This window comes from Panthera onca, chromosome A3 (genome assembly GCF_046562875.1).
Source record: "Panthera onca isolate mPanOnc1 chromosome A3, mPanOnc1 haplotype 2, whole genome shotgun sequence".
NCBI classification, from domain to species: Eukaryota; Metazoa; Chordata; class Mammalia; order Carnivora; family Felidae; genus Panthera; species Panthera onca.
In genome coordinates, this window is record NC_138341.1 from 6318301 (window position 1) to 6331533 (window position 13233).

At 38.7% G+C, this 13233-nt stretch overlaps 1 protein-coding gene across 14 annotated transcripts in view; it reads right to left on the reverse strand.

Moving 5' to 3' along the window:
- The window catches only part of KIDINS220 (kinase D interacting substrate 220), a 99010-nt gene that overhangs the window by 20565 nt on the left and 65212 nt on the right, over window positions 1-13233 (reverse strand). For 6 of the 14 annotated variants that reach the window (XM_081795154.1, XM_078445023.2, XM_078445016.2 and 3 more), the window contains exons 23-26: window positions 7910-8088; window positions 6116-6342; window positions 3623-3736; window positions 2810-2866 (exon numbers count right to left, since the gene is read on the reverse strand). In XM_081795154.1, the coding sequence (XP_081651280.1) occupies window positions 2810-2866; window positions 3623-3736; window positions 6116-6342; window positions 7910-8088 (577 nt within the window). The remainder of the gene's footprint in view (window positions 1-2809; window positions 2867-3622; window positions 3737-6115; window positions 6343-7909; window positions 8089-13233) is intronic. The other 8 variants (XM_078445024.2, XM_078445020.2, XM_078445019.2 and 5 more) reach the window with 2 other exon arrangements.

Consider the following 13233-nt stretch of genomic DNA (forward strand, 5'->3'; position numbering starts at 1 on the left):
GTATCCAAGATGTTAAGTAGTTTGGCCAAGGCAAAGAGCTGACCACCAGGGTCTATTTGACTTAAGATCAAATACCTGGCTAAGTCCTGCTTAGTATTAACAGGAGCAAAGAAGGCAGCATGTCTGAGGACTGGGTTGTGACACAGGCCACATGGGTCCTCGTCATACATCTATCTGGCGCTCCCCTCCAGTAAACCTCAGGGAAATCTCCCAGACCCAGTCTGGAACGTTCTTCTGTACCACGAAGCCGAACGAGGCCACAGGTACCAGAGTTCCTGAGGATCCTCAAGACGCAGGGTAAGTCCAAGGTGGGGACCAGAGTTCTGCTTTTACTGGTTTTAGGAACCAGAGTCCTGATTAATATTTCATTTCTGAAAAGAACTTCTCTGCCTTAAAAGCTCCCTTCTAGCTGTGATATTCTGGGGAACATATATCTTGGGTCCAATGTTAATTTTTGCCCAGTTTTAGAAGATTTGGCATATATTTTTCTAGTATAAAATTATTTTTTAAAGTTAGCATAGAGTCTCATATTTGACATCTTCACTTTTGTGAAACACTTGGACATACCCATAACCTGCCTGGTAAGTCCTTGGCTGTCCTTCGCAAGCAAGCTATAATCATTACAGTGTTCCTTTCATGTGAGAAAACCCAATTGTTTTCATAAGGCTCTGCTTTATAAAGGTTTATCAAAATTCCTTACGGTAAAAAAAGATGGGACCGCTTATGCTGAAAATCCCAGTTGGTTAACTCTTTACAGTCTTGCTTTCTTGGTGGTATTCTATATTCATTTTTACTCATCATTCTGTGTCCGTCATGACAAGACAATTTGTCCCAAGATGTTTGTGTAGCTCCTGACTTATCTTTAAGCGCCTCTTGTCATCACCTCCTGCATACAGGGGGACAGCTGAATGAGCAGACGGGCTCAATCCACAGGCCTGTTATCTCAGAAATCTAACATTTTCTACTACAGGACTGGAAAGCCATATGAGCCATGAAGAGCTAGCTATTTTTTACATTAACCACTGCTATGTTGATTCAGCTCTAAAGATCCCAGACAAGGTTCCCACGTACAGATACTTCTCCACATTTCCACCACTGCTTTTAATTTGGCTTCGAACTACGTGTCTACTTTTACTAGTCTTCTACCAAACAAATTTTACATGCTATTGTCATTGTTAATTTCTTAAAAGCAAAAAAAGCGTGATAAGCATTTATTATTCACTAGGCCAATCACAAAACTACCTTTTAATGTTAAAAGAACAGCAAATAGTATGGTTATTTTACTAAACAAAGGCACTAATGTAGGCAGAGCACCTTTCTGCTTTGTTATTGGGTTTCTAAACACATCGCAAGAATTGCATTATTTCCCCTTCCCCAAAAACTCATTTCCAATTTGCTTGATGCTCCTTCACTGGTCCCTGAAAGAAACTACAGATATCTTTTAATTATAAGTCTTTGTCCCCACGCTCAAGCATGGGAATAGCGACTATTTCAGCATGTCTGTGTCGTTAAGACCATCAAATTCTTCACAGTATGTGATTTTCATCAAAAGTCTGCTAAGGAATTTTAGCTTAGAGAATTGCATTACATGCATGAAGGTATGTATGAAAGGCTCTCTGACTAAACTAAAAGTCATTCTTGCATACAGTGGCAATGATCCGCGGATAAAAGATTCCCCCAACACCCAAATAGAATTATAGTGGTTTATTGTGTCTATTATTCCTGGATAATTGGAGTCACTCAAACACTTCAGCTGCAACATTAATGACTTAAAAAGAATCATCAGCTCCTCAGTGAAAACACCAAGATGGTTCTTTCTCTTAGAGAAACTCCAAGAAACTCAAAGTTTCTCAAAGAAAAACTCAGAGAAAATTAAAGTTAAAGAACTATTGCCTACCCAAATGCATGTTTTAAGTTAAAAATTGTGGGTAAGCTCAGGATGTAGTATTTCCCCACATTAATTCTAACCGTCATGCCGCATTTTAGCAGAGCTCTAGATTAAACTGATCATGTTTACGCGGGCATAACATTCTGTAAATTAATCAGTAGACATTAAAATACAGAGTGGGTTCCTAAATTCCACACTGAGTAAATGAAGATTTTCAGGCTCACCACATTAAACAAATCTCTTATTAAATACAAAGTCTTGAATGAATGATAAATATATGAAATGATTTCCTACACAGTTTTTTAAAAGAAACTCACTTTAAGGCGTTAGCCAAAAAAAGGTTTAAAAAATTCCAGTTATATAATGAACCACCTGCTTATCTAAAAATTTTATTTTAATAAATATACAGATAAAGAAAAATGGTACATTCACGCTAAGGTTTCACAAACTGTGGACACCTAGATTAAGAATGAGGCACTACAGATCGTTTTGGTCTACACCATCTAGCTGATAATGTGCTTTTGTGCCCTCAAGGGGGATCTAGGAAACTTTCAGAAGTGTTCCATGCGTGCAGTACCAACTGCAGGCCGAAGAACACCACCAGTCAAAGGTGAAAACAGCTCAATACCAAGGAACAAATACCACCAACTGACCGCTCCTGGTGGCTGCTGTAAAAAACAAAGCCCATCCCGGTGTCATTGAAAAAGGGGAAAAAGAGTTGAGTAAATAGAGGGTAAAGTTAAGCATTAGCTTTTAAATGAATCTGTGAGCTCTCATTATTAGTATTCAGCTACTCTACAGGAGCAGCCATCACAGCACAGAGGCAGAGTTAGGGAACTGCTGTCACCACAACTAAGACAGTCGTTCCTGCTGCAGAAGCGATGACAGGCCCGTGTTCCCAGCACAAGGCTACGCCGTTACCCTCAAGGAGTCTGTGGGTGAAGGAAGCCCCTCAGCAGCATCCTCCTTGATAACCTCCTAACAACACAAAACAAGAGTGTGGGTGAAAGGTGAGGGGGGCCGAGCCGTAGGGTGATGAATGAACATGGCACTAACACGACCACAGACAACACCGAAACCTGCGCGTGATTGGAGCGTCCCTCGGCGACACTTAAATTTTAAATAAACAGTTGAAGTTCTACGGCTTTTATCTTCTCACTTATAAAAATACGTTCACGGGAAATCTCTTTTTTTTTTTCCATTGTTAAACTGACCATTAGGAACACCTGGTAATTTACAATGTATTTTGTTCTGGATTGGATTCAATCACACATTTGAATAATTCCCTATCCTATTTAATTTCTGCCATTAGATTAAAATGCTCCTCCAATAGATCCTTGAACTTTTATACCATGGGGCTAGCATATATACGTGTACATGTGCATATATATACAGATACCATGTATGTATGTTTTCTTAAAAAGATATTAGAAATGAGCAGATGTAAAGGTTTAGTTTTTAAAGTTTTGGTAACAAACACTGCATTATAAGCCAGAAACTCTGGTTGTAAACAACTCAACATTTATTCCCTGAGGCTGCTAGTCATTTTCCTTCCATAGACATTTACCAGAAATAAAAACAAAACACATTTTATGTTAGTAATAGCTTATGTGTCTTAACGCTATTTATTAAGTAAGTTGCATTCTTTTGCTACAGAAAGGAAATAACCAAACTACTAGTGCTGTCTATGTGTCTTATTAGATTAATACTTTAGTTACCCTTTTTTATACTTACTAGGCCATTGCTTTGATCTCTGGGCAAATTCGTTTTTACTGATGGACGTGAGATGAGGTGTTGGGAGCCGCCAGGGTAATACCTTGGCGTGTAAAGGTAGGGGGCAAAGAATGGCTATGGAAAAAACACGTAACAAAAGAAGGGGATAAACAATTACAGAAATCAAAGTGTGATGAGATTTATCAAATGAAACTAACCAACAAAACACAACTCCAAATTTTGAATAATGCAAGTGACAAAACAAAAGAAAAAGTACCTTACTCACAGTCTGTCAGATATTAAACCCAAAGTTAAGACCAGTATTTAAAATTTCATATTGTTGATTTAATATAAGGTTTGTAAGCAACTGAAGTTTTGCACCTTACAATCTGACACAAGAGTCTCTTTTTAACATTTTTACGGGCTTACCATATGTCAGTTTCTAAGTGATTTACAAATATTAACTCACAATCTCTTTAAAAAAGCAGAATGGACTTTTAATAGAATACTGTTCTTTACAAAAAAAGATGAGCTTTAAGGAAGACCAAAAAAAAAGTCTCAACGTATACAAGAACACCTAGCATGGATTCCAAGAATATTACTCCTAGAGCTTACTTTATATCCTACAGTTTAGAGTTTATCTCTTAAATGAGGTGTATTTATTAATGGGGAATCCATTGTTTAGTGAGATTTGTAACTACTGCCTTTATTTGTAGCCAACTTCACATAAACAGGAGACAGCAAATTATATGGGCTAAACATAAAGATTAAAACTCATTAAGCTTCATTACACTGAAATAACATCCTCCCCTACCTTTTAACTGCTGCCATTTAAGAAAATTGTTCTCTTTTAACTTTTAGACTGGAAACCTCAGATAACTAGAACAAATAATAACTAGATTTAAAAACATGAGAAAATTTTAAGTGTTTTTAAAATGATAAAATGCTATTAAAGCATCACATCAGCCTAGATGGTATGGTAAATTAAAATAAATAAATTTCTTGGTTTCAAAACCTCAACTGTCATCGACCGATCAATAAGCCATTTTGTGTGAAACTACAGCAGATTTTAAGACTGCTAAATAAAAAACCTGCATTTCAACACTGTTACCCCACAGTTAACTTTTATAAGTATGGACTACATTATAAAATGCTACTGATCTACCTTTTTCTCCCTGTCTGAATGAAAGAGTAGAATAACATTATTCACGGGACCTCTGTGAATAGTGCCCCTAATTACAGTTGAGCTTGAACAACACAGGGGTTAGGAGTGCTGACCCCTCCGAGGAGTCAAAAGTCTATGCATAACTTTTGACTTCCCCAAAACTTAACTACTAATAGCCTACTGGTGACCAGAACAATCAAATAACACATATTTTGCATGTTGTATGCATTATATACTGTTTTCTTATAATAAAGGAAGCTAGAGAAAAAAGTCATAAGGAAGAGAAGATACATTTACAGTACTGTGCTGTATTTATCAAAAAACAAAACAAAACACCAAAAACCCTCTTGGTGTGAGTGGATTCACACAGCTCAAACCCGTGTTGTTCAAGGGTCAACTGTACTTAGATGGCCAACATTTTTCAAAAACTGAAATTTTAATTTAAATTCTGGAACTCCTTCTTTGCCACATTTGTTCCAAACTTCACTGTCTTCCTAGCTCACGTGAAATTTATTTAGGCATGCAGTTGTTGGCTCCTAGTATTCCTATGAATACTAGCCTCTATGTTTTTCTCAAATTAAACTAAAGAGGGAGACAACAAAAATAAGAAACTGTAAGGGACCTTAGAGTATGGTTCCAGAAAGTACACAAGGAGGGTTCAATGCTCCATTTTCCAGTAGGAAATATTAGTATTTAAGATCATTAAGGTGGGTGTAGCTTGGGCTACTAACCTTGACAGGGTCTGTACACCACTGATACCCGTGCTTTCATCTTTTCAAGTAGAAAATTATCATATTTATACTAAGTAAACAGTTATACATGACTGCCAAAACTTGAAATATAACTTTAGAAATGGGCCACCGGGCTGTTATTTGGCAATAACATCTGAATCCTACAAGCAGCATCTGCCATCATTATCTCATGCTTAAAAGCTGTAACACACATTAAATATGGGTTTACTAAACTACTGTGGAAATTCAAGTTCACCATTGTTTTTAAATGCCAATGTAATTACACAAAACATAACTAATGCAACATTTCTTTATGAACAAATAGAGAAACAGCTCCCTTCGTAGCACAGGACAGTCACTGATGACCCTGTGGAGTTCACTTTCTTATAAAAACAAAAAGCATCTCTAACATTCAGACTCCATTGAGATCTAGAACCCGTCCAAGTGAAAAATTCTTTTGATTTTTAAAAAATCATGTCCTTTAAATTCCACCTTAACATTTTTCCTATTTTAAAGCTAAAGTGCCATTTCAAAACAATAATAGAATCCACAGCAGAAAACTTCTGATATTTCCCCCAAACAAGTTCTTAAAATTGAGGATTCCCAGCACTCTCTTACCCTGTTGTAGAATGGATGCTGGGGTCCCGTCATCCCACTGTAATAGCTGCTGTGAGGCTGTGGAGACACGACCCCACCTGCAAACGGTCCGTTGAAGGACGTAGAAGAAGAACAGACAGACGGAGGCTGACTGTAGCCTGACGGTGGCCTTGGAGGAGCTTCGTGTAAAGGCAGCGGGGGGTATGCAAGTCCGCCGATATTAATCTGGTCCCTCGCAGCACGAACATCTGAAAGATTAAATGATACCCCAGAAGGCAACAGAAAACGGGACTTTAGTGATTAGTCCAACTATCACCTCCTTCTTCGGTTACCAGACAGAGACATGCTTTTTTCACTTGCCAAGAATTCCAACTGGCTTAAAGGAGACAGGAAATCTTGGCTCGGAAAACCTTGTCCATAGTCATTCCAGAGAGGAAAAACCCAACTAGTTTGCATTAAAGCTTTTGTCACCATTTGAAAAGTCACCATCTGGATTCTTCTCTTCAGTTACCAGAGCAATAATTTTTTCTTTGACTTTTTAAGGTACTTGTGCTATTCTAACAATTGTTTATGATCCATTAAGTGTTACTATTAATAATTCACACCTGTCTGATATTAATGAATACAATGATCGCTAAGCTGTGGGCTTGCAAAGCATAGGACTCATCCATCTCTGAACAACCACAACCAATTCCATGGCCACACAACACACCTTGACATCAGCCTTATAACTAGTACCTAAAAAGAGAATGTACAAGTAGTCTCAGGCTCTCTCTTCACAACTCCCGGAAAACTCAAAGGCGGGTCAGCAGTGCCACACCAAAGATAATGTGTCTCGATAAAGACTTTGTGTGTGTGCATGTGCATGTAGTGGTGCCTCAAGGACAAGTGAAATGATTCCAAAACTTCAACGTCACTATCCTCAATTTCCAGTCCACAAATTTAAGTTAAAATTTAGATAACCATATTTTGCCCCCTCGGATAAACACTCCTATATTAAGCTTGGTCACAGAAAAATTACAATGGGTTGACATCTTAATTTTTTTTTTTTTTTTTTACATTTATTTATTTTTAGAGACAGAGAGAAACAGAGCACAAGCGGGGGAGGGGCAGAGAGAGAAGAAGACACAGAATCCGAAGCAGGCTCCAGGCTCTGAGCTGTCAGCACAGAGCCTGACGCAGGGCTCGAACTCACAAACCGTGAGATCATGCCCTGAGTCGAAGTCAGATGCCTAACCGACTGAGCCACCCAGGCACCCCATAATGGGCTGACATCTTAAAATGGTGACTATATCTCAAAATCTGACTCTAAAGCAGTTAAGTCAGGTGTGTGGGTTCTCATGAAAACTATTAGAATAAAGTGAATTTAATAAATAACATTACTTAACATTTTCTAAGGAATGTCAAGATTCTTAATCCTCAATTGCACAAATTCTCCTGTGTAGTGCTTGGTTCAGTATTTCCTGGTATCTCATGGAGCAAGAGAAACCTGCATCGCTAAGTTAGAAATGGGAAACATTTTGGGGCGCCTGGGTGGCGCAGTCGGTTAAGCGTCCGACTTCAGCCAGGTCACGATCTCACGGTCCGTGAGTTCGAGCCCCGCGTCAGGCTCTGGGCTGATGGCTCAGAGCCTGGAGCCTGTTTCCGATTCTGTGTCTCCCTTTCTCTCTGTCCCTCCCCCGTTCATGCTCTGTCTCTCTCTGTCCCAAAAATAAATAAACGTTGAAAAAAAAAAAAAAATTTAAAAAAAAAAAGAAATGGGAAACATTTTGAGGACTTCAGATAAGAAAAATTAAACTTACTACCAATACCCACCTGCAATAATTTCCCGTAGTTTGGGGTCTAGGTTTACAGTGCATGGCAAAAAGGTTTTTACGTCTCGAGCCACAAGAACCGGGGTCCTTGAAGACAAGAACACTTCAAAGTTTCTTATATCTCCATCTATTTCAAGCAGTGGCTCAACATCTTTAGTTGTTGGAATATTCTTTGATATCCTTCAACAAGAAACAAATGGAAAAGGTCATTAATGTCACTATTAGAAAGGAAAATTCTACATGTAACTTAAAATCTATTCATAAAAATAAATAACACATTACACATCATAAAAAAATTTTAAGGACAAAAAAATTTGCAGTTACAAAATGACTAAGATAACAAGTGTGAGGTCAGAATTAGAACGCCTTTGGCCACAGGCAGGACTCGGGCTAGGGAACAGGAAAGAAAGCAGGTTTTTCAGGCTCTTCACATGTGGATGAGGACCTTTTGGTGAAGGTTAAAGGAGTTACCATTTTACACACAGCACAGCAAGCCTCAGACAAATGAGCCAGCCCGCCCAAAGCCACGCAACTGGGCAAGAGAAGCTGACCAGCTCTCGACCCCACATTTATTATGGAATCCCACCGTCCTTAGCTTGCAAAGAAAAGAAGTAAATGATAATTTTTAAATAAATTACATACACTAGAAAAAAGTTAGTACAGGTTTTTCCTGTTTCAAAAAAGGTTTTATTTTCTATTTCTTTACTGCTCAGACCCAATCCTGGGCTAGTAGCCAAATATTAAAAGCCATCCGAGGGAAAGCCCAGGGAACAAAATTAGCAAACAAGAAAAGACAGGGTGCTGGGGAGGACACAAGGACAAGGATTTTGTGTTAATGAGCCTCAGGGAGTCCCTTGCACGGACTCACGCACACCTGCACAAAACAGAAGAACCCTCTGATGGGATTACTTTTTAATAAATTAAAATGGCATTCAAAGTGATCAGCGATATATTTTAAATGAAATGAAAAACCTAGGAGAATGGTTACAAAGACTCATTTGCAGAAGTGGCCAAGATCTCAGAGTTTTAAACAGTTAAAAAGGTAGTTCATCTGTTTCAGGAGTGGAACATAAAATACTAAGAAGGGAAGCTAGAAAGATTTAGATAAAAACACACAGCTGACAAGTCACATGAAACAAATTAACTGAATTTTAATGCCAGCTCTGCTTAAACTTGAATGTGAACAGTGTTCTCAATATGATGAACAATACTGCTGTTCACAAGCCAACAGTCTACTGCTGGTTTCCAGATTGAAGTCTCGATTCTAACCTTTTGAGCTCAATACATTAAACTCTTCCACTGAAAGAGATATTTATGTAAATGATAATCTTTTGGCAATGGGCCACTAAAATCATATGTGTCTTTATTTTTCAGATATTTTTCCAAAGGTTAGTATTTAAAGAATTTAAGTAACTTCACTTTTCAATTAAGAGTGAATTTGAATTTCCAGTATTATGAATCATGGGAATTAAAGTTGCCAGCAGTTAAATGGCCCACAGAAAGCATTATAAAGCCTCAGGCAGCAATGAGCTCCTAGTAAGTTTAAATGCAATTTCTTTCTATGCTACCAATCTAGCAATACTTGTTAATGCCAACGGCAATGTAAGTTAAAGGCATTTTGATTACAAATGACAGTGGTTTATAGAAAGTCCGTATTAATTCCCTGGCAGAAATTACATAAGCCATTCAAATCACTTGCATTCAAAATGAGGTCTTAAATTACATGGGGGAAAAATTTCTATTTTAAATCAAAATATAAACAGGTTCTAAAAGCATAATTTATGAAGAAGGCATGATTTGTCACACTTTATCTAAAAGTAGCTGCCTGATAATGTCATTATTTAATCCTAGAAGGTTAAAAAGAAGACAAAATTCCTTCAAAAACTTAGAGAACACTCTTAACTGCCTCACAATTTTATTACCTTAAGACAAATTCAACCCCTACTGGGCTCAAATACATTCGATCAGTGAATGCCCATTTATTAAATAACGCTCTATGCACAGAGCACTTTTGAGATTCCGGGATGGAGGTGGAACACAGACAGAAAACAGCTCCTCAGCACCGCCGCCAATGGGTGTGAAACAAAAGACGGAAGTGAAGTCCACATGTGTGGAAAGACCACTGAAAACCCAGAACGCCTCAGGAGCTAACTACGCTCTCTTGTTCGGTCTTGACCCCGCGAATTCCTACTCCCCCTTTGTCTCGACCCAACTCCCCGCCTCTTCAAGCAAGTCTTTCCCAAGAGCAGACCCTCGTAGCACATTTACTTTCCTGCACACCACATATCCCAACCGGAATTTGATAATCATTAGTGGAATTATTTTGTTGATGTCTATTCCCCCTCTAGACCGTAAGTTCCTTTAAAGCTTGGAAGAGGTTCAGTTTTGTTCACTATTGTATCTCCAGGGCCTAGAGCAGAATACTGTCACATCACTTTTGCTTAATAAATATTTGTAGAACGAATACAAAGAAAAAATGCATTGTTCCCAAAGAGCTCTATTCTTCTGTAATAATTTTCACTGTAATTACACTTTCTGATATTGAAAAGAGATTTACGCTTGGAAAAGAGTAGGTTGATCCACTTAAGAGTTCATTTTCATACGTAGTGTGAAATGTGGGTCCAACTTCATCCTTTGGCACGTAGAGATCTAGTCGTCCCAGCACCATTTGTGGAAGAAACCATTCTTTCCCCCATGAAATGGGCTTGGCACCCTCGTCAAAGCTCAAGCAGCCCACAGATGTATCAGTTTATTTCTGAATGTTCAATTCTATTTCATTGGTCTATCTCCCCATTCTTAGGCCAGTGCCTCATTGTTTTGCTCACCGTAGGTCTGTAGTAAGTTTTGAAATTGAGAAGTGTGAGTCCTCCAACTTTCTTCTTTTTCAAGAAGAATCTTTTCAAGATTGTTTTGGCTATTTGGGATGCTTTGCAATTTCATGTGAATCTGAGAATCAGGTTTCCATTTCTGCAAAACAAGGCTATTTTGGTAGGGATTGTATTAAATCTGTAGATCACTTTGGGTAGTTCTGACATCTTAATAGTCAGTCTTCCCATTGATGAACATGAGATATATTTCCATTTAGATTTTTTTAGATCTTCTTTAATTTAGCAATTCATAGTTTTCATTGTACAAGCCTTTAACCTTGTTGGTTACATTTATTCCTGGGGGTGGGGGGGCAGGGGCGCCTGGGTGGCTCAGTTGGTTAAGTGTCCAACTCTGGCTCAGGTCATGATCTGGCGGTTCGTGAGCTCAAGCCCCGCGACGGGCTCTGTGCTGACAGCTCAGAGCCTGGAGCCTGCTTCAGATTCCGTGTCTCCCTCTCTCTCTGCCCCTCCCCTGCTCATGCTCTGTCTCTCTCTGTCTCTCAAAAATAAATAAACATTAAAAATATTTTTCTTAATTATTTCTGGGTATTTTATTCTTTTAGATGCAATAGTAAATTTAATTGCTTTCTTCTTCTTCTGCTTCTGCTTCTTTTTCAGTAGGCTCCCCACCCAGTGTGGTGTCCAACACAGGGCTTGAACTCACAGACCCTGAGACCAAGACCTGAGCTGAGATCAAGAGTTGGATGCTTAACCAAGTGAGCCCCCAGGCACTCCTAGAATTGCTTTGTTAATTTCCTTTCAGATAGTTCACTGCCGAGGTACAGAAACACAAATGATATTGTGTTGATCTGTAGCCTGCAACTTTGTTGAACTTATTAGCTCTAGCAGTTTTCTTGTGGATTCCTTGAGATTTTCTATATACAGGATCACATCATTTGCGATTGCAGATAGTGTTATTTCTTCCTTTCCAATTTGGATCCTTTTCCTCCTGCTTTTTGTCCAATTGCACTCACTAATCTTCCAGTATAATAGTGAACAGTGGTAGTGAAAGTGGGTGTCTGAGTCAGCTACAGGCTGCTATACCAAAATATCATAGACTGGGTGATTTAAAAAACATTTATTTCTTACAGTTCTTGGAGTATGGAAGTCTGAGATCATGGTGCCAGCACAGTCAGGTTCTGATGAGAACCCTCTCCCTGGTTTGCAGCTAACTGTCTCTTCTTGTAAGGACACTAATCCCAGGACTCTACCCTCATGACCTCATCTGAACCTATTTACCTCCCAGAGCCCCCACCTCCAATATGATCACATTGAGGAATAGGGTTTCAACATATGAACTTGGGAGAGACACATGCAGCCCACAGCAGCAGGGGTCCTTATCACGTTCTGTCTTAGTGGGGAAACTTGCAGTGTTTCGCCATGGAGAATGAGGTTAGCAGTGGGTTTTTTTACAAACGCCTTTTCATGTTGAGTAAGCTCCTTTGTATTCCCAGTTTTCTATGTGTTTCTATTGTGAAAGGATGCTGGATTTTGTCAAATGCCTTTTCTGCACCTACTGAATATTCTCTTGCAATTCTTTTTATTCTTGTATGATTGGTGGTAATACCGTCACTTTCTGATTTTAGTTATTTGTGTGTTCTTTTTTCCTTTGTCAGTGTAGTAGAAGGTTTGTCAGTTTTGTCGATCTTTTTCAAAGAAACAACTTTTGGTTTGGTCAATTCTATAGTTATTCTAATCTTTTGTTTATCTCGGCTCTAATCTTTATTTTTTCATTCCTTCTGCTAGCTTTGAAACCTTAAAAATGTGTTCTTTTTTTCCTAGTTAATCAAGGTATAAAGTTAAGCCATGAAGGTCTTTCTTCCTCCTTAACATCGGCATTTACGGCTATACATTTCCCTCTGAGGTACTGCCTTTGCTGCATCGCTTAAACTTCAATCACTCCTAGGATTCTTACAAAAGTACCATGATAACAATTCCAGGAGTCGCCTTTCATATCATATTGGAAAGGCCACTAGCCTAGGGCGTCTGTAGCTAAAGTAACAAAAGTAACAAAGTAACAGGAACTACAACTGCCCACAAGCACAAGGCTGTGTCCAGCCCAGCACACGCAGTGGAGCAAAGGGAAAAGGGGCGCCTGCATGCAATGGTCAGAGCCCATTCTCAAAACAACAGCACGGTGTCCAATGTTCTCATTAGCACCTACTTTTCAAAGTTTACAAAAGTAATGCTGCATTTTCAAGGCTTCCTATTCAGTAACCGCACTAGAAAACAACAAAGCACTTGTGTATGTGGCGCGGTGAATACATAATCATGCCAAGCCTTCAGGTTTGTTAGTTTCTGGTTTCAAGCATTTAATGTGTTTGACTTATGTGTTTAAGGACGATCCAATTAGGATTATATAATGCTAACCGTGAAAGTACTTGTCTAAATTTCCAAATAAATCACTGGGAGAGCTAAACAATGTTACTCTTTTGCTTAGCAGAACAGCTTCCTCTAC